Source organism: Harpegnathos saltator, unplaced genomic scaffold, assembly GCF_003227715.2.
Source record: "Harpegnathos saltator strain DR-91 unplaced genomic scaffold, Hsal_v8.6 scaffold237, whole genome shotgun sequence".
In the NCBI taxonomy this organism is placed as follows: domain Eukaryota; kingdom Metazoa; phylum Arthropoda; class Insecta; order Hymenoptera; family Formicidae; genus Harpegnathos; species Harpegnathos saltator.
Window position 1 is genome coordinate 495,449 of NW_020230025.1, and position 25,374 is coordinate 520,822.

The window sequence follows — 25,374 nt, forward strand, 5'->3', positions numbered from 1 at the left end:
CGCGCAAAACCCTAGTAACACCGCGCGCGAACTCACTACGGCCAATTACGTCCTTGGTAGTTCCGCACTATGAAGTAGTAACAGATTTACCTAGTCAGCCGCGATGAACAGTCGTCCCCCCCCTCTCTCTCTCTCTCTCTCTCTCATTCTTCCTCTTCATCTCATATCGTTATCGTTGGCCGAATTGGACGCGAAAAAATCTCGTGATGCAGCCGCGAGACGTTTATTCGCAAATTTACTCACTGTCATCGCGTCGATTTTCCGGTGAGAGACAAGATGCGATAGAACGCGAACTCGGGAGCGCGGGGTAGCACGTGCCACCACCTCGAGTGTGTGTGTGTGTGTGTGTGTGTATGTGTGTGTGTGTGTCTGCTCGTATGTATATGACGTATACATACAATTCTAACGTTACGTAGTCTGCAGTAAATTCAGGCTAATGTGTAAATCTAAAAATACTGCTCGTCTTACGAATTGATTCTTCTCTCTTTCTCTCTCTTTCTATCTGTCTCTCTCTTCCTCTCTCTCTCTCTCTCTCTCTCTCTCTCTCTCTCTCTCTCTCTCTCTCTCTCTCTCTCTCTCGCTCTCCCCCTCTCTCTCTCTCTCTCTCTCTCTCTCTCTCTCGTTCTCGCACGCATGGTGCGCGTAAGCGCACATTTTGATGTCGCCCTGCCACCGTTTTACCATATCTTAATCGTTACGTGAATACAATAAGGCAACGGTATACTGTACGTTTCTAAATAAATAGACGCTTGCGTTGAGGATTAAAGGGGGGCAAATTGGATGGGGGCCCTAATGTACAATTCCCTAAGAGCTAAGACGGGTCCATCGCGCGTGAAACTTGTCGTCGTCACATTCGCGGTATCGCGCGGTATTGGTGAATATGTACTTGTGTGTAAGTATGCGTGTATGTATGTATATGTATATATATATATATATATATTTATGTAGATGTATGTACGCCTGTGTATGTTCATATGCTCGCACGTGGATCTCATTATTTTTTTTTCTGTTGCACGTAGAGCGCTAGCAAAAATATAATTTAGTATATATTTATCGTAATAATTCATCCATATAAAAAACTTCGTTAAAATATATAAAAGAAACAACGATTTGAGCAAATACGTATCTCCTATGTAGTTAAAAGTTACCGCGTCGTTATCGAAAATCGCGTCGTATTTATTGTTATTGCACATAATTTTCCCTAATTAGACCGTCTCTCCTCGTTCCATACCACATACCTCCCTCCATAGCCCCTTCGATACCTCTCTCTCTCTCTCTCGATTGTTTCCCTTTTCCCTTTTTTTCTCCTCTTTTTTGCCGCACACTCGCATTCTCGTAATCGCACTCGCTCCGACGGTATGTACAAGTATCGTACGCGCGCGTACTTCCTCCTCTTGTCTTTGTCGCGTCCTTCTCCTTCCGAATCGCCTATCTCTATCCCGAACACGCCACTCAGAGACACGACCTCGGCCGTTAGGTTTCAACGAGATGGTCGATCGACGATCGAGAGATGACTGATCTACGAATACACTACGACATCGTCCTGGAAGACCTTGTACGAAAATAGGCACTGGTTAGCTCGACTCGCAATCGCTTCATATTTCCGTCCCTCTTTTCTTCCCTCCCCCTTTCAACCCCTTATTCAAAATTATTCAAACGCTCGTTCACCGCGACTGCGTCGTGTGATCAAGCGAGAGCGAATCCCCCCCGTGCTGAACGCTCCTCTAACAAGGCGACAAACGAAACATTCCGGCGCGCTCGCTCCCACGAAATTTTGCCCAGGAAATTTCCGGGAAACCGGTTTTCGCCATCGTGCTGCTGCGGAGAACAAAGGGCATGCGCGAAGGGAGACGACGGGACGAAACGAAAGAAGAACAGAAGCGCGAAGTGTGCGCGAAGTACCAAGTTGAAACGTGTTTCCAGCTCGCCAAGCCCCGCGCGCTCCGTCAGGTCTCTGCGGCTCTCCTCTGTTCTTAGGCTCTACATCTAATCCCGGTACTCGAAACTACTCTCTCCTTTGCTTGAACATTCGGTCTCTAGGCGCTAACTTTTTCCAAGTCTCTCCTCTCCTCTCCTCTTCTCTTCCCCCTTCCTCTCTCTCCTTATCTGTCCATCTTCCTACCTTTCTCCTCGCCTCCGGCGCCCCGACCTCGCGGCCGGGCTGGAGTCGGTCTCTCTCTCTCTCTCTCTCTCTCTCTCTTCTCTCTCTCTTCTCTCTCTCCCTCTCTCTCTCTCTCTCTCCCGAGATTTTTCCTATCTAAGGGTCGATCCGGGCACATTTGGGTCACACTATTGACAACAGGCGGAGTCTCCACACACACCCGGGGTAACAATACGAAAGCGTCTTCGACATCTCGCGCGCATCTCGCACGTCCACCGCGTGTCACTGCTTGATCGGCTTCTTGAAGACGACTTCCGGCTTGCGTACCGGACGGGGCACGCGCCGCTCTATCCTGAGGGCACGGTTCGGGTCCGGAGACGGCGACAGGGTCATACCGACAGCGGCCGCCGCAGTCTCGGGCCCCACCGGGGGAGTCTCCGCCATTGTTTGTCAGTTCCCGGTGCTGCTCGGTCGCCGGCCCGACGTCTGCTGTTGCTGCTGCTGCTGCTGCTGCTGCTGCTGCTGTTGCTGCTGCTGCTGCTGCTGCTGTTGCTGCTGTTGCTGCTGCTGCGGTTGTTGCGGCTGCTGCTGCGTCACGGCAGCGGCAGCGGCAGCGGCGGCGGCGGCGCTTAGCGCCGGTAACGGCGTTTGGTGGCAATGCGCGCAGTGCAAGCACACCGTGCAAGCTCCGAGCTTTCGGGCGAGCATGGCACGCAGCTTCAACGCCGGACCGAGCTTCATGCCCATCGGACCCGTTAGGTGATCCTCCGAGAGCAGCGGCAGCGCGGCACCGTCAATGCGATTCTCCTGGAAGTTCTGCAACAGAAATACGGGACCGGCGTGTTATTTATTATTATCTGAATCCGTTTAAACGGATAAGGCGGGGTGAGGAGGGGGGGGAGGGGCTCTCGATAGCGCTCGAGCGAACTCTGCTTTGATCTTGCTTTAATCGCGCGCCAATTTTAGCGTCCATTCGCGAGGACGTCAACGAAAACGACGATGACGCGGATATTATTATCACAATTAACGCGAAGGTATAAGCAATAAAATGGACGACAGCTTAAAGCCAACTTTATGCCATATCGTGTTTGTAACGCAACGGTTTTAGCCGGAGTCTCTTTCTTTTACACCTCGCCCGCCCAGAATACCTCAAGTTTTTCCCACATCGGTAATGCACTCGAATGCTCTCTATTACGGCGATTTATTATTATTATTATTATTATTATTATATATACACTAGCAAACGATGAACTGACGGCGATGGCGAGATCCCGCCGGAATCCGCGGCATCTAAACTCTCCCAGCGCGAATCGCTACTTCTGCTCATCGCCGGTGCATCCCCGCGCGATGCAAGAAGCTCGCACGCGCCGATGCCGCTGGCCCCGACCGTCGCGAACTCCCGTCGTCGTCGTCGACGTCCTCTCTCGTGTGATGGCAGCTGCCGCTGGCTCCTCCGCGGAATTCCGCGAATTCGTCTCGCGTAAGCAGACGGGCCGCCATTTCCGCCGCCGGCGGCGCGCAAAAAGTCAATCCGTCTTAGCCTCGTAAGGAAGAGGATGGCCAGAAGAGGAAGAAGGAGGTGAGAACGTAGAGGAGGAAGAGCGCGAAGAGCGGAAGGACGAAGGTGAGAGAGCGCAACAGGAGAGAAAAGGAGGGAAGAAAAGAAGTAAGAGCGAGAGGGGGAAGGGGAGGGCAGAGGGGCGACAGAACGACGGGTGCGGGTTTCATTGAGTGCAGCGCCTCGCGTAATTGCAGCTGCAACGGCGATCGCGGGCGCGTCGCTCCGTGCCTCCACACGTTCGTGGAATACGGTAATTGCTCGGGCCTCGCTTATGAATGAAATATTCAGCGGCGTAATGCAAGTCGCGCACGCAACGGCAGACCGGTCTCTCTCTCTCTCTCGTTCTCGCGGCCGGCTCTTCGCCGCCGACAGAGGGGATCGGGATCGACGCGCGATCGAGGCCGCGCGCATTCATGCGCCGCTGGGCATTCAGCTCTTTCTCCCGTTCTCCGGCCTCCCCGCCAAGAATTGCCGTCGAATTGTAGCCGGCTCACCCGGAGGGGGTTGCTGCGGGGGTTACTAGAGCCGCTCTCTACGTCGTCGCGGTGCGCGGAAGAACGGATTTCCTGTTCTTTCACGTTTCCTTTCTTTCTGTTCGCCGGCCGGACGACACTCAGCGAGAGGCAGGCGTGAGAGGTGAAATAATAAAGTCGCCGGCTCTGACTTTCCTCCTCCTCTTCTTCTTCTTCTTCTTCTTCTTCTTTTTCCTCTTTTGTTCGACGGTTTCAAGTCGGACGAGGAAGAAGATGAAGAAGAAGAAACGTGGCTAATCTAATCTGCGGCTTGTTCGCGCGCACATCGCGCGACCGAGCGTCGAGGTGGACGCCGGGAATCCGTGTTGTTAAACGCGAGTTTCCCGCGAGGCTCTCGGCGTTAACAATGCGGCTCTCTCTCTCTCTCTCTCTCTCTCTCTCTCTCTCTCTCTCTCTCTCTCTCTCTCTCTCTCTCTGTCTCGCGGCCTTAACAATCGCCGACGATGAAACGCGCAGTCATTGATTACGGTAAATAGGCTCCCCGTACTGTTTCGGATTCCCGGCGCGTTCGCGCTTCTAACGGTACGAGAGTCGGCCACGCGCGAGAGAAGCCGCCTCCTTCACGGTCGCCTCGCGTAAAACGCTAATTAGTTAAGTCGTTCGCACGACGTGCAAGAAATCGTTCCCCCGATATCCCCGCAGCGAGAGCCGCAGCAATGCACCGTGCGCTTCGCCCGACACGCTGAGATATCACACATTCCTGCAAGCTATCCGGGAAACACGCGTGCCCCCGGCAGTTGGCCGAAACTAATCGAGGAAATGCGGAATAATCCGCGGTAATCCAGGAATTCGGCTTGTTCTCGAGTTCCCACTTTTCGCTCCGAAATCCCGGACCGAAATTGTCATCCACGCCCATCGACAAAAATTTCGCAGAATCCGAGTGTAATTCTTCAACTGACGTACAAAAATGTAGAAGATCAAATTTTTTTGAAAAAATTCTTTCTCGTCACAGAGGCAAGCCCGGAGTTGAGGGGTTAGTCGACTCAACGTCGAGATCGGCGAAATTTCATTCACTGCTCCAGCAGCGCAAAAATAAATAATTTAATGCGCGTTTGCCAGCTTTGTGCCTTGAAGAAGAAAATATAAAGAGAAGAGAAAGAGGGAGAGCTCGTTTCTCTTTCTCCTTCTCTCTCTCTCTCTCTCTCTCTCTCTGTCTCTCCCTCTCTCTCTCTCCCTCTCTCTCTCAGATGACTTATGAACTCCGTCGCGTCTGTCCGCGTGGCATGCGTCAAAAAACGCGCCCACCCACTCACCCGTCTAAGACTCGACGATGACAAGGGGAGTGCACCCGTCATTGTTTTCGCGAGGCGGAATACAGCGGGTAGTTTCGAAATCCCACGAAACAACGCGTGCAGCGCGGCTCAGCACGGCGCGGCGCGGCGCGGCACGGCACGGCACGGCACGGCACGGCACGGCGCGGCGCAGCGCAGCACATGGCCGTTCGACCGGCGCAGCGCAGCTGCAGTTGCAGCGAATATATCATCCTCGTGTTGCACCGCGGGCGACCGGGCGCGCACCAAAGGCCGGGTAACGAAGACAACCTATATTTTCTCCACCCAGTTCCAAACTCTTAAGGGCAAACGCGATCTCCGGCTGGTCCTGCATCAATTATACCTTCCACAAACACGATGTTAGGCCCCCACATACTCGCGCCGTGTTATTCGCGAGGGAGCGAGGCAGAGAGACAGAGAAAGAGATAGGGAGAAAGAGAGAGAGAGAGAGAGAGAGAGAGAGAGAGAGAGAGAGAGAGAGAGAGAGAGAGAGAGAGAAAACGAGGCAGCGTGTGTTATTAAATTATTCGCGCGCGTCACTGCGTCTCTCACGCCAAGGGGGCGCAGGAACGGCGAGGGGGTCGCCGCCCTCTCCCTTCGCGAGTTATGCGCGTAGGCTTATCAGATACGGCCGGCGGGCCCGGAGGCGTCAGGCGAGAATTTAAATTGGTGAACATAGAAATGTTCGTGTAACGATATAAATGCACGTTGCGGCGGCGGCGGCGGCGACGGAGACGGCGACGGCAACTCGCGCGATATTTATTGTGCGCGCCTCCTCCTCCCTCACGACTGCCTCTCCTCCTTGCTTTCTCGCGGCTCGCGCATCATCCTTACCGTAACCCCGCTAATATACGCTGAGGCCCGTTCACATTCATATATCGCGAGGCGCGCGAATCGACGGCGCGACGTTGTTCAAATACGCGTCCGTGGTGACTCACGTCCATCACGGCGGCTCGTAAGTTATTTCCTTAACCACCATCGGTCGGTCTCTCTTTAGTTTCGCCGGGCTAATTATAACGGGCCGCGTACGAGGCCTTCGCCGACAGTCACTTTGTCGATGGCAGACGGCATAAACAGTCGTCCGTGTCATATGACGAGGAGGAAGAGGAGGAGACTCGTCGCGGAACATCGTCGCGGCGGAGCTTGCGTTCGACCGTGACCTGGGAAAAGACGCGGAACCCTCGAAAAATAACGGCTCCGCTCCTCCTCCTCCTCCTCCTCCTCCTCCTTGTCCTCCTCGTCCTCCTCCTTCTCTCTCGCCGGAGCTCGAATCCCTGACCCAAGGAATCCGCCGCGGTTGTAACCTCGGAAGATCATCCAGTCGGAACCGCGTCACGTTGGACTACGCGCGGCCGGACGAAGAGGCGGAGGAATTCGTTCTCGCGGCCGATCGACCGCTCGATTTCTTGCGTCGCCCCCGACAACGGCGCGCAGGTGCGGAAGGCGATACGGAAATTGGTCGCGCTCCAATATCAAGGTTCAGTAATTGGATCTAACGCTGCAGCGGCGGCGCCGGTATTCATGGTGATGCAGATGTTCACGTTGAACGACGCGGAGCAACGGGCGTTCGCGGAGAACGGGTCGCGTATCGCTCGCGAGCGTGTAATGAAATTAATCATTAATAGCGGAATCGCACCGTTCGTTCCCTCCTCTCTCGTGCGAAACAGGAGAGAGAAGTCTACCGCGTCTACCGCGACACGACCGATACCGACGCGATAAATCCAACCGAGCGCTCCCGACACGGCTCGCGAGGACTTTGCTGTTGCTCGCGAGAGCGAGGAGGAGGCTAATCTCGCCTCTCGAAATCGCCCGTCACGATGCGACGACGCGGCCTAAAGTCCTCCGCGCTTCCTCCTCTCTCCTCTCTCTCTCTCTCTCTCTCTCTCTCTCTCTCTCTCTCTCTCTCTCTCTCTCTTCTCTCGGAGTGACTCAACAGCGCTCCATCTCAGCGAGAGTCGCGCTACCGACGCGGCTCCGCAGTGTCAAAGTCGCGTCCGGTCCAGCGAGTCCCGCTGCCGACTGTCTCTCAGCCGTTAATACACCTGTCGCGCCGCGAAACGGTCAAGTGGACACGCAGGCGACGTTTCAAAATAGCGTCTCCAACGGTCTCCCGCGCGTCGTCGTCACGGCGAGTCGACATCTGCCACTGGCTCTCTCTCTCTCTCTCGCGTCTATTCTTCCCGGCGATCGCGCGACGCGACTCCCTCAATGGACTGTTCGCTCGTTAACTTTTTAATTGCACGCTCTCACGTGCGGGAGAAAAAGGCAGCTCAATGAGAGAGAGAGAGAGAGAGAGAGAGAAGGGGGGGGGGAGAAGGAAGAGAAGCGCGTTTTCTTCCGCGTAACAGAGGCGTTGAGGTCAGCGATTACGTTCCGGGGGATTGGTAGCCGTCGCTATTGTTTCAGCCTACTCATCGCCTCCCCCGCGACGCGTGCGTACGCCGCGGATGTTACAATGCGCGTATCACGCATTGTCTCGGCTCCGCGCGCTCGGCGACCTCGCCGCGGCTTTCAAGCGCGCCGGGTTACACGCGCGCGCGACACGTGTATCTCACCTACGCATCGCGGCGGTTCGACGTCGCGTGGTCGCCGCGTACCAAACTCGTCCGAGACACGGGGGAATGAAGGAGCATTAACCAATAAGAAGGCGCGCGCGCGCGGCTGTAACTTTTGCCGGGTCGCTACCGAGCGAGCGCGCGGTTTTCGCGCGCGGGCCCCCTTATATGGAAAGGCCAGCGTTCGCGCACTCGCGCACTCGCGAAGGGCAGAGTGTGCGCGCGCACGCCCGCGGAATTCCGCGGCGGGACGCGCCGCGCATGCGCCCGAGCGCGCGCGCGCGCGCACGCGAGCCGGAGAATTTGCGTTGGCGGGCTCGCGCTGCGAATTCCACCGGCGTGTTTTCGTTTCGGTCGCGGCGGCGACCTCGCGCGGAATTGTTCCGTGAGAAAGGGCTCGGCCGCGCGCCGGTGTGCCAACAACAAGGTGCGCGCCGTGAGCGATCGGCGGATTGTCTCTGGCGCGATGAACGCGTTCGCGGCTCGGAGCCTTACGTAACAGACGCGAGCTGACGACGTCGGAAGGTCGTCGGTGGGACGCGAGCAGGAGGAAGCGCAAATCACTGCGTGATGCGCTCGAATTAGCAGTTGACGCTGCGCGTGTTGCTTTTCAACGCGCGCGCGGGCTCAACAACGCTCTCTTCTTTCAACGCCGCTCGGACGGCAGCGGATGGTCGCCGACGAGAGAAGCAATATCTGAGAAAGTGCCAGGAGCTCGCGCTTCTCTCATCGGACACCCGCTGCTGTCCCGGAGCTGCTGCTGCTGCTGCTGCTGCGTATCCAAGAAAAAGCGCTCGAATCGTTCTAAAATCCGGACCACGTCGCACGTGCGAGCGTAATTATGCAACGTATCACGGTATTATTACTCGCGTGGTCCCCGCGCAATCGCAGGTCGCGGAGGCTCCGCGACCGCTAAAAGCGCCCGAGTGAGCGAGCGAGCAACCGTTGAGATAAATCCAAGTTCCGAAGTTCCAAGCCGCACACACGCCATCAATTCCTCGCCCGTCAACGGGCGCACCGACGGAGGAATTGCGATTTGCCGCAATTTGTCAAGCATCTTAGAGAAATATCGTAAAACTCATTACACGCCGCGGGGCCTCCGTGCAGCGCGAGACTCCGGCGAGGCTCCGGAGGAAAACCGTCCGACAACGCGCCACTGTGCACGAGCGAGCGAGGACCGGTGACCCGCCACGCCCTGTTGAGGTCGTCGCGCGCGGCTCTCTCGCCGGTGCGCCAGGCCGTTGATCGGCGTGCCGACGGCGACCGGTCAAACCTAACCGACTACGACCGCGACCGGCACACACCGGCCTAACCAGATCAACATCCCCCCCCCCGCCCGTTGCTCCCCCCTGCGCGCGGCCCGCGCTCGCGTCGCTGCTCGTCCTCCTTCCTGCGGCCTCTCTTCTCCTCCTTGCACCTTCGCTGGACGTGCCGCTGCCCGCGCCGCCTCGTCGACGCCGCGTACCTACGTCGCGCCCACCGTTTGCTCCGATTCTGAGACGAAGATCGTCCGGTATCGACTACCGCCGGTGAATATCGGCGTGCGTCTTCGGCTCTCTCTCTCTCTCTCTCGAGCGCCGGCTGACGGCTCTTCGTCTTCGCGCGAGCGAGCGAGCGCGGGAGGTCCGAGGTGAGTGAACGTGTACGGATTGACGCGACTGCGATTTTTCAGGGATATCGAGGCCGCCGCGCCGGTCGTTCGCGAAGAGTCCATTTAGCCGCGCCGCGGCTACCAGAGTGCCCTTCCCTCTCCTCTTCGCCGTGGCGAGGAACTCGTGCAATAACGCGCCGGCCACACCCACGTTATTAAACGCGGCCGCGCGCGCGCACACAGGCGCCTCGCGCTTCCCGCGCGAATTTTCTCCTCGTTACCGTCGCCGCTCGTATAACACTCGCTGCCGGAAAACGGACACCTTACACCCCGAGACATTTCCGCCCTGGGTCGAGAGGTCGAAACGTAATCGTAGAATCTTAGATTCTTTCGATCGATGATGCATAATGTCGGCGGAAAGGCGAAAGGTCCTCGGGACCGAGCTAAGGATCGACACGACGTTCGCTCAGACCCACGTTCGTGGTCGCTTGAGACCAAAGTGTCGGGGAGGAAGAAAAAGGTCCCAACATGAGGGGGATTTTTTTGCAAACTGAGATTACGGCGCATGACGGCGCGCGATTGGACGAGCGTGGCCATTCTCGCGGAGAAAGTGGCGGCTTTTTATCGACGCCCCACGCGACCGCGCCGCGCATAATGCGGTATCACGCTCTCGTTATCGGATCAATCTTTCGCGGAGTCTCTCTCCTTCTCTCTTCCTTTTTCCCTTCTTCCCTCTTTTTTATCTGTCTCGCGCGATGTCTCCGCGCGATGCTTTCTCCGATTGCCGCGCTCCAGCGCCGACAATTTATTCCGCTCGCGTGGGCTGACTTATAGATTTGGCGCGCGCGCGCGCGCGCGCGAGGGTTGTCCCGAAATCCTCGAGCCGGCTCGAGCGAATAAATTCGAATGGCAACGATATGCTAATTCGGCGTCGCGCGGGCGCGCATAACGAGCGGCGGTGCCGCGGAGTTTCAGCCTCGCTTGTTTCGACTCACTTGTCGTGAGACTTTCCACTCCGCGATGGTGTTGCTATCGAAGTCGAAGAGCGGCGAGTCGCTCCAAGTTTCACGAAGACTCGCGGCTTTCCACCGGAAGCGAGGAGGCGAGGTCGCCACGAGAGGTCCGAGCGCACCTGCGGCCACCGGTCGAGAATTCAAATTAGCTTAGAAAGTTCACGGTCAGCCGGACACGTGCGTGCGTGCGTGCGTGCGTGCGTACATGCACAAATACGCGTGTGCGTTCGCCTTCAGCGATAACGAGCTGCACGACCGATCAGCCGACCGAGGCAACCGTTTTCCGGAGGGAAAGAGGATCAAAACGCGATACCGAGACGCGTCACGACGCGTTGCGTCATTTGCGATTTGCCGACTCGCGCGGGTCCGCGCGCAGCGGCGAAACGCGCGAAAAAGCGTCTCCGTCAATTTCCGCGCCGGCGGCCGGGCCTGCTCGCGCTCGCGATTCTCTTCAATTAGCTTTACGGCGCCGCTCGTTAAATCTTTATGTTTCACTCAACGAGCCGTCACGCCGACACGATGGAGATGCAGATCTGTAGCGCGCTTCGCCCCGCCGACGAATTATGACTGTCGCGCTTGTCCGGCGCGGGTGAGTCCACGACGACGTTATTCCGAGGTAAAGGGACGCTCTCTGAGCCTCGAACGGAATTCTGCGTTCATCGTCGCGAGCGAGAATCGGCAGGATGAGTCCTCTGCCCCCTTTTTCGCGCCGCGTCGCGTCTTTCTCGCTCGTCTCACCCTCGCGAGCGAGGTTCCTACCTTCGAGTCCCCTGTGGGAGAGGGGGAGGTCGCGTAGGTGATTGTACACATTGTTATACCGGTCGCATACAAATTGCCGCCTCCATCTCGCCGATTTCCGCCATTGGGTGCGAAAGCTCTGATGAATTCTCGTCCGCAAATCCAATCGTGCTGCGCCGCCGAATGTAAAATCCGTCCGATTCGTCGTGCTCGTGATTCACAGCGGAGAGACGCGGCAAGCGGCTGCCGTCTTATCCGTCCCAAAGCGAGCCCCGAACACGCTCCGATCTTCTTGTATCGCCCAGGTCGCAGCGAGACACCGACGCGATGGTCAAGAAAACAGGATGATTCCGAGAGAGACAGGCGAGAAGCGAGGAGCGCGCGACGGTCGATCAATTAGATTCGTGTAATAAGTGAGAAGTTTGCATAATTAATTAGCGCTCCGAGCGCTAATCATTAGTTGGAAAGAGAGATCAAACATATGGGTGGTATCGAGCGGCATGTGTTCTTGAGTGACGAGCGACCGTGTGATTTCGGCCCGCCGGAATTTAGGATTCACCGATCGGCCGGCGGCCGCTTAATGCGGAGAGCGCGCGACTCAGCGTTTACGAGGACAACCGCGAGACAAACATGTCGCAGATTTGCCGACCAGCGACTCATCCGCCCGACTCATTAGCCGAGCTGCTAATCTCGCGCGTACGCGCATTTTTCACGCTTCAAGCGAGATAAGAGACAGTCGCGTGATTAACGCGCTTTCGCCGGACGAATGAACGTCCCGCGATGTCTTACTTGCGCGCGCCGCTTCTCTCTCTCTCTCTCTCTCTCTCTCTTTCTCTCTTTCATCTCGATGGATTTACCTTACAGTTCAGACTTTATCGGAGACACCGGCATTTTAATTCTAAGGGAAACACGCTCCGGCGAGACGCGCGACTAATCATTCGTGGACGTGTCGCACCGTTAAAACGGTATAATGCCGGTTATTCTGTCATCCATCTTCGCCCATATGTTTCACGTCCGAAAAATCACCGCTACTTGAAACATCGGTCATTTGTATGTTAAAGCCGCGCCGTACATAAATAACAAGAGAGAAACACATCCGCGCACAAAGTGATGTTCGTGTGAGCAACGCGCGCGCGTTCGCGGAAGACGCCGGCTGAATTTCTTTTCGGCGCTTCCGGCGGCAGGCAGGCAGGCAGGCAGGCAGGCGAAGCCAGCGACTTGAAAAGCGCGACCCGGGGCGATCAAAACGGCGGAGAAAGCGCGCGCGGGGAGGCCTCGCTTCCTCGTGAGGCAACCTTGCGGTGACCTCGCGTGAACCCGGATATCAGGCGCGCGCGCGCGCGCGCAAGATATATCCACACGCGCGCGAACGACTATCCGCGGGTGCGGTGGGCGATGAAACGCCTCGAATAAATTACCGAATCAATTACCGATACCCGCCGGGCATCGAAAACGGCGCCCGGCGCGGGCGGGCGTCATTACCGCGTGCGTCCCTGAGCGCGTCGCGCAAAAATCCCGCCCGTGGAATCTCGCCGTGAGCGAGCCGGGAAATAAAGACGCGCGGAAAATCGCAAAGCGAATGAATTAAGTATCGCTTAGAGAAGCGCGTTACCTGTGGAATTTTCACCTTCGACTGTCTCTCTCCCCCTCTCCAGCGGAGTCGAGCCTCCGTTGCGCGTTCCCGAAGATACCGCAGCATTTTCCGCGTTATTACACACACACACACACACACACACACACACACACACGAACGGAGGCGGGCGCGGCCCACGGCGAACCTCCGAGGAGCGCGGCCGAGAGTTATCCGCAGGAAATCTACTCTCGCAGGCATACCACGCGAGGAGGTAGCCCAAAAGGGGGAAGGTGAGCTCAAAGAGGGAGCGCGGGTAGAGGGAGGCTCGCGCGCGGCGACACCCTCGGCGCGGCTTGTGCCGCCACCGTCGCATTCGCGGCGAATGGCGCGGCACACGGACGAAGGAAACATCGCGGTAGCAGCGGGCAACCGCGGCCCCGATACAAGATACCGCTACGTGTTACACGCTGTTCGCCACCAGAACAAATGCGCATTCTCTCACCCGCCCTGCCGCCCCGTCGCGCGCTATTTCATTCGGATAAAGAAGAAGACGCCGAGGGGGTCTCTCGCGCGGACCTCCGACAGGAGGAACTGTGTGAGGAAAAGATGCTGCTGCGAGCGAAGGGAGACACTCCCCTTTCATCATCATCCACCCCCTTGGCGCCAAGGAGACTGCAGTCAAACGCGACAAACGCGATTTGTCATCTCGCGTGAAGGTTACTCCAATTTCTGCAACGACGCGCGTTTTACATTCCCGAAGCCGCGGCGAGCGAGACTCCGAAGGGATCGAGCGAATATTCTTGCACCGGTCGTCGATGGCTCCAATCCGCTGAAACGACAGCGTTTCTCACGCTGACGAGCGGGCGAGCGAGAGAGCGTCGAGGAGCGGCGAAGATGAGGCAAACTCGAAGACGGCGATCTCGTTTACAAACGACGGCCGTCCGATGGAATAACGAGCACGAGAACGGGACACTTGGCCGTCGCGCGCTCCAGTGTTCCGTGCGTACGACGGATAATATAATTCGACGACGGGCGAGGGGTCACGACGGAAGGGAGAACCGATCGGCCGGTCGCCATTACCGGCCGGCGATACCGCGCGCTGGCTTTCTCTACTTACGACCGGCGAGTTGTCATTATTTCGTCGCTCCGATTGAATTTCTCGGCATCTCCGCGCCGCGCAAGTGAATGGCTCTCTCTCTCTCCCTCTCCCCTGCCCTCTCCTTCTCTCCCTGACTGACTGTCTGTCCGCTTGCCTCTCCCGATACCCGATCGGCGCGGCGCGGCGCGGCGCGATATTATCGCGCGATGCCATCGGTATTATATCGCTCGCATAAACACGCCGCACACCTCTCTCGCGCGAGGACCTCTTAAGATTATGCAAATGCCCGGCGACGCGCAGCCGAGGCCGCCGCGCCGGCAGCATTTTAAGGGAATCGCGACGGGTGCCAGCGCGCGCGCGCGCGCGTCCGCCTGGAATTAAGATATTCGGCGGAGCTCTCTCTCTCTCTCTCTCTCTTCCGCGAGCCGCTTATGTCGCGCCTCTCGCGTATATTGCGATGTCGATATGCTGATTCCGACGTCTGGGTGTGCCAGTAGTTGGCGAGTTTCGAGCGGAGGTGAAACGACGAAGCGCTGATCGCCGGGGCCGAGAGACGTCCTCGACGCGCGCGCGTGTTTTGACGTCTCGAATTGGGCTACTTTTTCCTCCGGTCCGGCGATCGAACGAGGTAAAAAGTCAACTGTGCGACATGCGCGCGCGCGCGCGCGCGTACGCGCATGTGCGTGTGTGCGAGCGACGCGAGCGTCACTGAATAGGCGAGATGAATTTCCTAAGCACGGCAATTATATACGTATCCGATGCAGCGGCCGGCGAGAGGAGGAATCGTTGAGTGAAATTCCTCCCTGTCACCCGACGTTACACAGCCGCGGCGCGATTTATAGGGATACACCGGGTATTCATCCCTTTCATCCCGTGACAGCCATTCACTGACATCAACCGGCACACGCGTTGCTTCCTTTGAGTCGCATGTACTTCCTGCAGGGAGCGGCTCGCCCGTTGTGAATTATAATAGCTGGACGTACACGCTCGCGTAGAGCCGCGCGAACGATTAGCGCGATTGTGATCGCGCCGAGAGTTCAATCTCTCTCTCTCTCTCTCTCTCTCTCTCTCTCCCCCCCTCTCTCCCTCTCTCTCTCTCGGGGAAGAAATAGACAGAGGGAAGGAAGGAAGGATCGCTTTTCCATGTGGCGTGAGCGAACTCGCGGACGATTCGGAGGATCAGGAGCGTTCGGATGCCGGCGCGGCGACGAAACTCCGGCCGCCGCCGCGTGGCGTGGCGTGGTGGGACAAACGGCGCGATGGGAGCGCGCGCGGGGCGCATAACGCTTCTAATTGCCTCACAAAGAGCGACGGGCCGGCTGGAAATGCCATTCTTTCATTAACAACGCGAGCGCGGCAACATAGGTGTACCGGTACTCCTTTCATCCTTTGACAGGCATTCACCAACGTCAAACGCGCGCCAGCTCGCTCGCTCGCACTTGCGCGGTGCCGTAAGAACTTTATAAGGACCGCGGCTGAAACGAGAAACGAGCGGCGCATCGATCACGTCTTTTTCAGGGAGTGACATTTAGTGGCGTGGGTGGGTGGCGGGCGCCACGCCAAGGGAAATGTCACGGGGCGAGAGGTGAGTATCGCCTGAGCGAAGCGCGCGCGCGCGTGCGTACGTGTGGCTGAATGGGTGACCGGTGATAATAAATTTGTCGGTGTACTATTCTCTCCCTCTCACTCTCCCCCTAGGAGCGGACGTCGCAAGATTTCGGCCGAGCGTGTAAAAGCGACGGCCGGAAAGGTCGGTCGCGCGCGGTTCGATATAAGTTTAACGCTCCGCGTCCTCTTCGCGAATTAACCTACCGCCGTCTTCGCGCCTACCCCCCTCCCTCCGTAATTTCCCGAGGCTCTTCCGTCTCTTCATAATTCATTCATCGAATACACCGCGGAGACTCTTTTCGCCTCTCTGTTGCGCGGAAAACAGCTCGCCGGTGTTTCCTCCGCTCACGGCAGCGCCTTCGAACATCGAAGAGCGGGTCTCGTTCGCGATGAGGAAAGAACGCTCCGCTCGCGAGGGGCTCGTTCGCGCGCCTCGATCTAGCGTGCAACGCGATACCGATTGGACAGTTAATATCTCACTTCGGTGGCACACACCGCGTCTCTCGCGTCTCGCGTCTCGCTGCGCGCGCGAGAGAGGTGAGGCCGCGTCAGAGCGAGTAGGGACGAGGTGAGGCGAGGCGAGGCGAGGCGAGGCGAGGCGAGGCGAGGCGAGGCGAGGCGAGGCGAGGCGAGACGCGGGATTGGAAAGGTGAGTTTACGTATTCATTTCTCGCGCGCGAGTCTCTCTCGGCCGCGTGATGTATGGACGTATGTGGGAGCAGGTCGTTACGTCAGCCGGCAGCGCGCCTTGGAGCGGCGTGTGCAGCTCCAAGCTGTCCCCCGCGTCCCGCGGGACCCGCCAAACGCTCCACACGCCAATTCGTGTGTAACGTGGCCGACGTGTCGTGTCTGTCGCGAAGTGCCCTCTTCTACTTCTGCTTCCACCGCTCGTCTCCGCCAGCTCCTCCGCTCCCCTCGCTCCTCGACTCGTCGCCGTGCGGACTCGCGTTGCACGTTGCACGTTGCGCGAGGAGTCACGGCGCATTCATCACCGCCGTCTCGTAGGTGTTAGCGTTTAGTCCATTATTCCGTGTTGCGCCGTGTTTCGAAAGTGATACCGCATTGTACGGTGTTTTTGCTCGTGTAGAATATAGCCGGCGATGGCAACAGGCAGAAACAAACGGGCACGGGTAATGAGGACTCACGGCCGCGAAGAGGGAGGGGGGAAGAGGAGGCGAGCGAAGTCGTCGATTCATCTCGACGTCGTCGTCGTCGTCGTCGTCGTCGTCGTGGCTGGCGCTCGTGATAACGCGGGATTATCGTCCGATTCGTGTCGCTTAACGGTTACACGCCGTTTTTACGGGTGTAAACGGCGGGAAAAAGTGCGCGACAATGCGCGTGTAATGAATACGATTGTGTTACTCGCGCTTACCGGGAGATGAGATTCCATCGTCTTTCGCGATACCGTAAAACATTATCGCGCGCGCGCGCGCGCGCGATGACGCGCGCCCACACGCGTTCATCGGGTTCATCGGCTCCTCTCTGCGCGAAGGAGGACGAGCCTCGCGCTAATGAGACAGCTGCCCTTTTCCTTGGCGAATCGTCATGGTTCGCGGATAATGAAACTTACGCGACGTCGCGCCGCTAATGGCGATTACGTCGACGCTTACGAAGGCGCGCACCTCTGGCTTTTCGCGCAAAGTCGCGTAAAACGGAAAAGGAGACTATAAGAGAGAGAGAGAGAGAAGAGAGATGATAAAAAAAAAATGGTAAATTGCACGGCTAATCGCGCCCCGATCGAGCTCGAAACGTAGCGGTCAACGAGAAACGATGTAATAACGCAGTTACTGATCCGAAAGTGGGTTAATAAGATGTGCTCCCGGGATTTTCTAGAGCGGCTCGTCCCGGTCTCGACCCCTGCGAGAGAGATTCCGCGAGACCCCAGAGATGGATCCCTGTTATTGGTTTCCAGTATCATTTTCCGCTTTACCGATTTCCTTACCTTTCTCTCTCTCTCTCTTTCTTTCTTTCTTTCTTTCTTTCCGTCCTGCCCTCGGCCGGCCTCTCCTTCTTTGTCGGCTGGCAACGCGTAAACGCAGCGAGCGAGTTGTGTTATAACACTTTACGGCGCGTCCATCTACGCCCGTGTATCGTTATCCGGTAGCCGACGATTGGCGATTTAAACTCAAGCGCGAGAGCTCGCTCCGGCGTTTACGGCGCGATCATCCGTATATTCCGAAACCGCGGAATGCAAAAGGAGTTCGCGGTTTCGCCTCCGCGTTCACCGCCGCGGAGAGATCCTTCTCGCGATTGCTCGCTCCTTCGCTCTTTCTCCCCCTCCGTCTTCTCTCTCTCTCTCTCTCTCTCTCTCTCTCTCTCTCTCTCTCTCTCTCTCTCTCTCTCTCTCTCTCTCTCTCTCTTTCTCTCTCTCTCTCTCTCTCTCTCTCTCTCTCTCTCTCTCGTCATCTTCCTTCCTCGCGACAGCGATCCTTCGCTCACGCGGAAGAGGCAACGCGGGGAGAACTTTTTCCACCGCGAGACTCGCTCTCGCGAGGACGAAAAAAAGGAAATATCCAAAAAATCAACATGCCGCGTCTACCGCGCATGATTAAAGGCGCGGTATCGACGATTCGTTAAACCCGCGGGACGTATCGGTGGATATCAGCGCGGATACCTCGCTCGCGTCGAGCGGAGTTATCGATGATCCTGCGGCTCGATTCTGATCGGCTGGAATTTCGAAAGAGGTCTCGCGACGAGGGAGGAGAAGAGGCCGAGGAGGAGCCGCTCTGAGGTCTGGTAAACACACTCGCGGCCAGAAATACCGGAGAAACCGGCGAGAGGGCGAGAGGGACCAAGGGGGCAGAGAAACACGGGTTAGAGGAAGAGGTAAAAGGTGGAGAACACAAGGGGTCGAGGGTTCACGGATCGTTCGTGTTGTGATAGGCCGCGATTCTCGGCCGCAATAAGAGCATTAGACGACGGCGGGGAGGAGAAGCGAGAGCGCGAAAGAGAGCAACAGAGAGAGAGAGAGAGAGGGGGGGGGGGGGGGGGGAGAAAGAGAAAGACAGACAGATGGATAGAAAGGGAGACGGAGAGACAGACAGCGACGGGGAAAGGGCGGGTGGAAAGGATAGAGCGAGATAAAAAAGTCAATCGCGCCCGTCCATTACCATACGTTATTGGCCGGGCTTCGGGCCGGCCGATGGTGTGTACGTGTGTATGCGCGTGCGCGTATATGCGTGTGTTTGCCATAACTCGAGATAAATAAACCCCGGGGCCGGATAAATCTGCGTACGAGCCGCGGCGTGTAGAATGCAAATGCAATCATGTTCGCGGTGCGCCGCGAGAACCTTAAAACTCGGACGCGGACCCCGTAAAGGGCACGCAAGCGAGCCCCCACGAATTTACAGCGCGTGCACCGCGTCGTCGACAAGCGGGGCTGCGATCGACAGAGAGAGAGAGAGAGAGAGAGAGAGACACGCACGATTTGCGATTTCGCGACGCGATCAGCCGGCCGCTCCGCGCGCGCGGAGGCAGGTAATTAAGATAAGAGGACTGCGCGCCGAGAGGCCGCGATTATTTCGGCGTTTTTTCCGAATTTACGATAACGTCACCCCGGCCGGGACGGGCTATTTCTGCGCGCGGCGCGGCGCGGCGCGGCGCGGCGAAACGCGTGTTAAACGCGCCACGGCGTATTACGTATGCACTCTCGTGGGAGTCGCTCGTGTCGTCGACACGACTTCAACGAGCGACTCGGTCGAAGCGCGACACCGTCGCTCCGCCGTGTCCACTTTCACCGCGCGGAAACGCGCAAACTAGCCGAATTGCGAAAAGAAAACAGTCACACCTCACGTCACGTCAGCCAAAGACCGCGGCCATCACCGCGTTTCCTTCTTCCTCCGTCGGCGTCGGGGGGTCCCCGCTCGGTTCCATCGGGAGCCTGTCGATTGCACCTGTCAATCGCACGATTGCGCAAACGTCGCCGGCGCGGGCGCGGCAACGGGACTACTTCGATATGGGCAAGGTTGACGAGTGCAATTAAAAACAAATCGAGGATGGTAACACGTGGCGAGCGGGTTTCCAGCCACGGTGCGGCGCGCGCGGTCTGGAAATCAGAGCGAGACCGCGGCACGCCGACAGACAGCAGGCGACCGGTAGGAGCAGCTCTCGGATCGGATCGGCCGGTCCGGACGATTTATGGCTAATTATCAGCCCCGCGATCCAAGTGGCGGGGGCAGCGCTTTCGATTACGCGGTTAAACGAGAACCCGTATTGTGCAACGCGGACAACGCGAACGAACGCGACGGCGACGGCGACGGCGTCCGCGGTCGCTCGGACGGTGCGCGCAGCACATCAGCACGGTAAACCCGTATTGACCTCTTCGCCTCCCACCGTTCGCCCTCTCTTTCTACCCTTCCCCCTTCACTCTTTTATGGTACAATTTTAACGATGACTCGAGATTGAGGTTAAGACCCGCGAATCATTTCAACGATGCTGCTCGCCTCTACCCAGCGTGAGAATCAACGAAAGTAAACTCCACGGCGGCGGCGGCGGCGGCGGCGGCGGCGGCGTGACATTTATCTTACGTCAACGCGCGGAAAAGCGCCGCCTAACCCACTTTAGATTCCGCGGTTCGCCGCGATATATCATAAACGCCGCCGCCGCCGTCGCCGTCGCCACCGATGGAATGATTACGAGCGACTGCGGAGGGATTGTTGCGCGAATTCTTTGGTTTTACATACCGCGCTGCGGTCGTCGCGCGCAAACGCCTTTTCAATAATCGGTATAAATTATTTCGCAATTCCGCCTGGCCGCGACGTGTCGCGCCCGCGCGCGCCGGCGCGAGTGATAAAAGCCGTTTTTCGCCCGGACAATTTTCCTCCACTAGAAAGGAACGGCTCGGGGTTGGCTCGCGCTGGTAATTTATTCCAATTTTCCAATTACACGCGTGTGGAAACGGCACAGCCGCGCGCAGCCGGTCGCACTGTCGCAAGGCCTCTCCTCGTTCGAGACAATATATCGAGAGCACGATTCCTTCTCTTCGTTCCCCCGCTCCGTCCTGTTCCTTCTTCTCACGGCGATGCCGCGTATGTGCGCGCGATTTCACATGCGCGCTGCTCTATACGCCCCATCCGCACGTAATGACGAGAATAACGATCGTGCTAATGCGCATAATTAAGCGGCGCGTCGATCCGCCGTTGTTAGGCGATAAAGTGCAGCACTCGCATTCGCGGATCCTACGCGACTGAGAGAGAGAGAGAGAGAGAGAGAGAGAGAGAGAGGGACACACACCGCGCGCCGCTAGAACCCGGATCGATACAAACGATCGCGGCCGATCGTTCCTTACGTGTACACGCCGATGAACATCGCGCGATAACGGAAACGTGTGCCGTTACTCACTCGACAATATGACATTCTTTTCGCCCGCCGATACGCGTTCGCGTCTCTTATCCTCCACCCGCGGCATTTTTCTCGCGTTATCTCGCGTTGCTGCTCCTCCGGGCGATGCTGCATTCTACCGGAGAGTTTCTATCTCTCTCCGCTCCTCCGGGAATCACTATGATTATTAATTCTTTCCGTCGCGAGCGCGTTCTTCGACGCGTCGCCGTGACCGAAAGTAGGTGATAGGCGAGTATTCTCTCTCTCTCTCTCTCTCTCTCTCTCTCTCTCTCTCTCTCTCTCTCTCTCTTTCTCTCTCTCTCTCTCTCTCACACGCACGCGCACACACAGTGTAGAGGAGCGCGGGACGCTGATGTGTTTCCTCTTATCTACCTCGGCTATCTGCCGCGCTGCGAGGCGATCCTCGAAGAGCGGAACGTTTCTTCGATTACGCGTTTTTATCACGCCGTCTATTGCTCCCTCTCTCTCTCTCTCTCCGTCTGTCTTAGCGGCCGACTCTTTCTCTCGATCGGCGGGATCGTTTCATTACCGCGCGGCGGGATGTATTCAGAATGCTTCTTTCATCGTGAATTTTTGCGCCGCGGCGGTAAAAGTAGGCGGTGGCAAAGGTTAACTCCCGTTGGCGTTAGACTTTTCCCCTTTCGTTATTTCTTCTTATTATTCCGAGCGATTTGCGCTCCACGGCGGGACTCGCGCTCGAAGACGCGCGCCGGGAGTTTTCACTGCGCGCGCGCGCGCGCGCGCGCGGCGTCTGACCGACGCTAATTCCCGCTCGTACATGTCCTTTGTAACGGTCCCGCCGTTCAATGCGTCCACGGTCACGGCGACAATAAATCAATGCAACGGACACGAGATCAAACACGCGCGCCATTCAGACAAACTGCGCCGATTATTGGTTTTACGATGACGCGCGGGAAAGGAGTCGAGAGACGCGAGCGCCTCTCAATCGCGGCGCTTTCATTAAATCGCAGAGCCGCGGGCGGCCGGATAATTATAACATTATTGATTAAATCGGCGATTCACCCGAGCTGAAGAGCGTTTTATCGCGGGGAAACTCTCTATCTCTCCGTCACGGCGCGCCACGGCGATGCGGCTTTCTACCTCTCGCCCGATGCGCGCCAAACGTCGCACTCGGCGTTAATTAAGTGTATCAATGGCGACGCTAATGACGTCGATCAGGGTGAGCGCGATTCAATAGAATCGCCAAGGCGGAGTTTGTCTCAATTAGAAAACCTACAGTCGCGACACTCACGGCGCTAATTAAGGGGCGCTTGTTGAGAGCCTTTGAGCGCGATTCAATCCCTCGTCTATCCCGCGTATCTGATCGATACGAACGCGTTTCATGTTTCGCCTTTCACGTCCTTCGTGTGCTTCGAGGCGAATTTTTCAAGCGCGAGGACAAGACGCGTCGATCCCAGCGGAATTCTTTCACTGACGCTTCCGCCAAGTTCAGCGGAATCCGCAGGATTGCTGTAAAACTCGAATTTCGACGGAAACGTTTCGCGCACTCGTGAGAGAGAGAGAGAGAGAGAGAGAGAGAGATGCATTTGTCCAGATAAGAAACCTAAAAACGACGCGTTGGTGCGTTTAGCCTAACGACGCTTTCTCGAATGCGCAGCGGGAGGGATAATTATGAGAAAGGCACGATTGTTCCTCGCGACGTTCCTCAAGAGCTGCACAATAAAAATCTGCGATCGGCAACGTAAGCGGGATGGTAAGCCGGCAACTATGCGGAGATCAGGTGGAGATTGCGGTGGCGGCGATTGCGCGGAAAGAAGAGAAAATCAATTACGAATTCTAGGACAGACTTCCTCGCATAATTAAAGAAGCGATCGAACTCTCGAACTCGCCGTCGATCGCGCCGACACGCCGCGCGGCGCGGCTCGCCGCGGTAAAGAATGCTCCGACGGGGAGACGCGCGGCCTCGATGCTCGCGAATCGCGACGCAACGATTCCAGTCGAAACGTTGCACAAAGAAGAATTCCGCCGGGGGGCGAGGGGCGAAGCGCGAGTCTCTCGCGCGGCGCGGCGCGCCGCGTCGAAAAATTCCGCGGGACGTCATTCTCTCGCCGGCTGCTTAAGGAGCGTGACATTTCCGAGCGTCATTTTTTCTCCTTCCTTTCTCCCCTTTTTCCACATCGCCGTACAGTTATCTCTTCGTGTGAAAAAGAAAACAGGGAAGAGTGAGAGAGAGAGAGAGAGAGTGAGAGAGAGAGAGAGAGAGAGAGAGAGAGAGAGAGAGAGAGAGAGAGAGAGACGACAGGCGGACTAACAGTTTCGTCGACGTCGAGATATCTCGATCTGCCGATAATGCGACACGTTCCTCGTGTTTTCGGCCTCGGCCGTAACACGCGGCGGTCATCCGCGCGCGAGACATCTCGCTTAATCGAAGATAATAATGGCTCCATCGGAGCGGGAATTAAATCGACGGCAGCCGACGCTGTGCGCTCCGAGAGAGTGAGTCTCTTCTCTCTCGGTCTCGGTTTCGCTTCCTCATCTCTCCCTCTCTCTCTCTCTCTCTCTCTCTCTCTCTCTCTCTCTCTCTCTGTGTTTCCGTCGCTCCCTCCCGAGCCGAACTCGCCGTGGGTTTTACGAGCTGCGATTGTATCGTCGCATTACTTAACATAACCGAACGTTAATTCGCCGGTCTCGAGGCGCCTTCTCTCCGTCGCGCTCACGTTCACGTTACGCCGCTCGCTGGACGGACTGTAGATCGACTCGCGACCCTTGTCCATTAATTACGCGAAGCGAATTATTATTTATCGCCCGACAACAAGAGGACCGATTTGTTCGTGTATGGGCCTCCTCTTCGGTCGCTCCTCGCGGAACGCGAACTTCAAACTCGCGGACGAACTCGCAGCTTTCGCGCACAGCGTTCAGCAAATACGTACGCGTCTTTTTCATATAAAACACCTCCAAAGGAAGTACTCGCCAAACGTACGACTCACATCACCGGGAGCCACGAGAGAGAGAGAGAGAGGGAGAGAGAGAGAGAGAGAGAGAGAGAGAGAGAGAGAGAGAGAGAGAGAGAGAGAGAGAGAGAGAGACTAACGAGTGCCTGGAAAAAGAAGCGAACTGGAATTTCAGTAATCGCATACGCGCATTCGCGTGCTCGACGCGCGCGCCGCGGGAGATAATTAACGCGAGAAAAATAAAACGGCCGCCGCGGGGCGGGGGAGGGGGTGAGGGGGAGGACGGGAAGAAGAGAGGAACAAGACGCGCGATTTGCAATACATAAGCGGCGGTAGGTATGCGCGCCGTTCGGACGTAATAATCGGCCGCGGCTTGCATAAACACCAAAGCGCTCCGCAGGCCGAAGCGCAGCGCGGCGCGGCGCGGCGCGGCGCGGCGCGGCGCGCGGCCGTCGCTCGTACATCGAGAGAGCGTTCTCTCCCCGCTTCGGCGCGGCGCGGCGCGGCGCGCCGATTAAAAATGCATACGCACTCTGCATGCAGATCACCGCGGGTCGTTGCGATAGCGAATAACGACGGCGCGTCCTCCGCGGGCCCAGAGGGCCCCCGGCGCGATTAATGCCGATTAAAAAGGCAAAACGCACCGCCTCCGATCATTACGCGCCGCCGGAGAGAGAGAAAGATAGATAGAGAGAGAGGGAGAGAGAGAGAAAGAGAGCTGACGGCGTTGGTAATTCCGCGCGCTCCAAAGTAAGGTAGCTGCCGGGCCCGTCGCGTCTCCCTCCCCCTGCCTCTCGCTCTCTTTTTCCACTCCTCTTCCTCGTCCTCTTTGTATATCTTTTTTCTCTTGCTTTCATCTCCCTGTGCTCTGCTCGCGGCACCCTTGGTCCCCCCCCCTCCCGCCGATCGAAAACCGATCCTGGCCGTCGTCGCGGGCCCTCCGGGGGCAAGTAATTACTTCTAGTCCGGCGCTGAGCTTCGCCGGCGGTTCGATAGCCAAACTTATAATTTAATGGTTAATTATATAAGGGGTCCCCCCCCGCGATTCGGCGGAGCCACTGGGCGGACACGATGACGTGCAGGAATGCTCGCAGCCGCCGCTGCCGCTGCCGCTGCCGCTGCCGCCTCTTCTTCCTCCTCGCTCTCTCCTCTCCTCTCCTCTCCTTTCTCTTTCTTTCTCTTATCCTGATCGTACACACGAGACTCGTTTTCCGAGCTTCTCCTCGTGCCTCCATCTCGGTGCGATGCTCCCATCGTGAGGAGGACGACGGTGCTGCGTCCTCACGATGGAATCTATTACAGATCGAGGAAGGGGGAGGGAGGAGGAGGAGGAGGAGGAGGAGGAGGAGGAGGAGGTCTCGCGTATCGATAACGCGGGACGGTAAAACAATGTATTAGATTTCATGTGTCTGGGGTGCACGGTCTCGGAACGGTAAAAAAGCTCTACGCGCGTGTGGGGGGGGGAGCGGGAGGGCAAAA

At 57.3% G+C, this 25,374-nt stretch overlaps 1 protein-coding gene across 3 annotated transcripts in view; it reads right to left on the reverse strand.

The window, feature by feature from the left end:
• Positions 1–2,223: 2,223 nt before the first annotated feature.
• The window catches only part of LOC105184726 (rho GTPase-activating protein 17), a 141,462-nt gene continuing 118,311 nt past the window's right edge, over positions 2,224–25,374 (reverse strand). For all 3 annotated transcript variants that reach the window (XM_025298760.1, XM_019842133.2, XM_011143682.3), the window contains one exon: positions 2,224–2,917. In XM_025298760.1, coding sequence (XP_025154545.1) covers positions 2,552–2,917 — 366 coding nt within the window. In that variant the 3' untranslated portion in view covers positions 2,224–2,551. The remainder of the gene's footprint in view (positions 2,918–25,374) is intronic.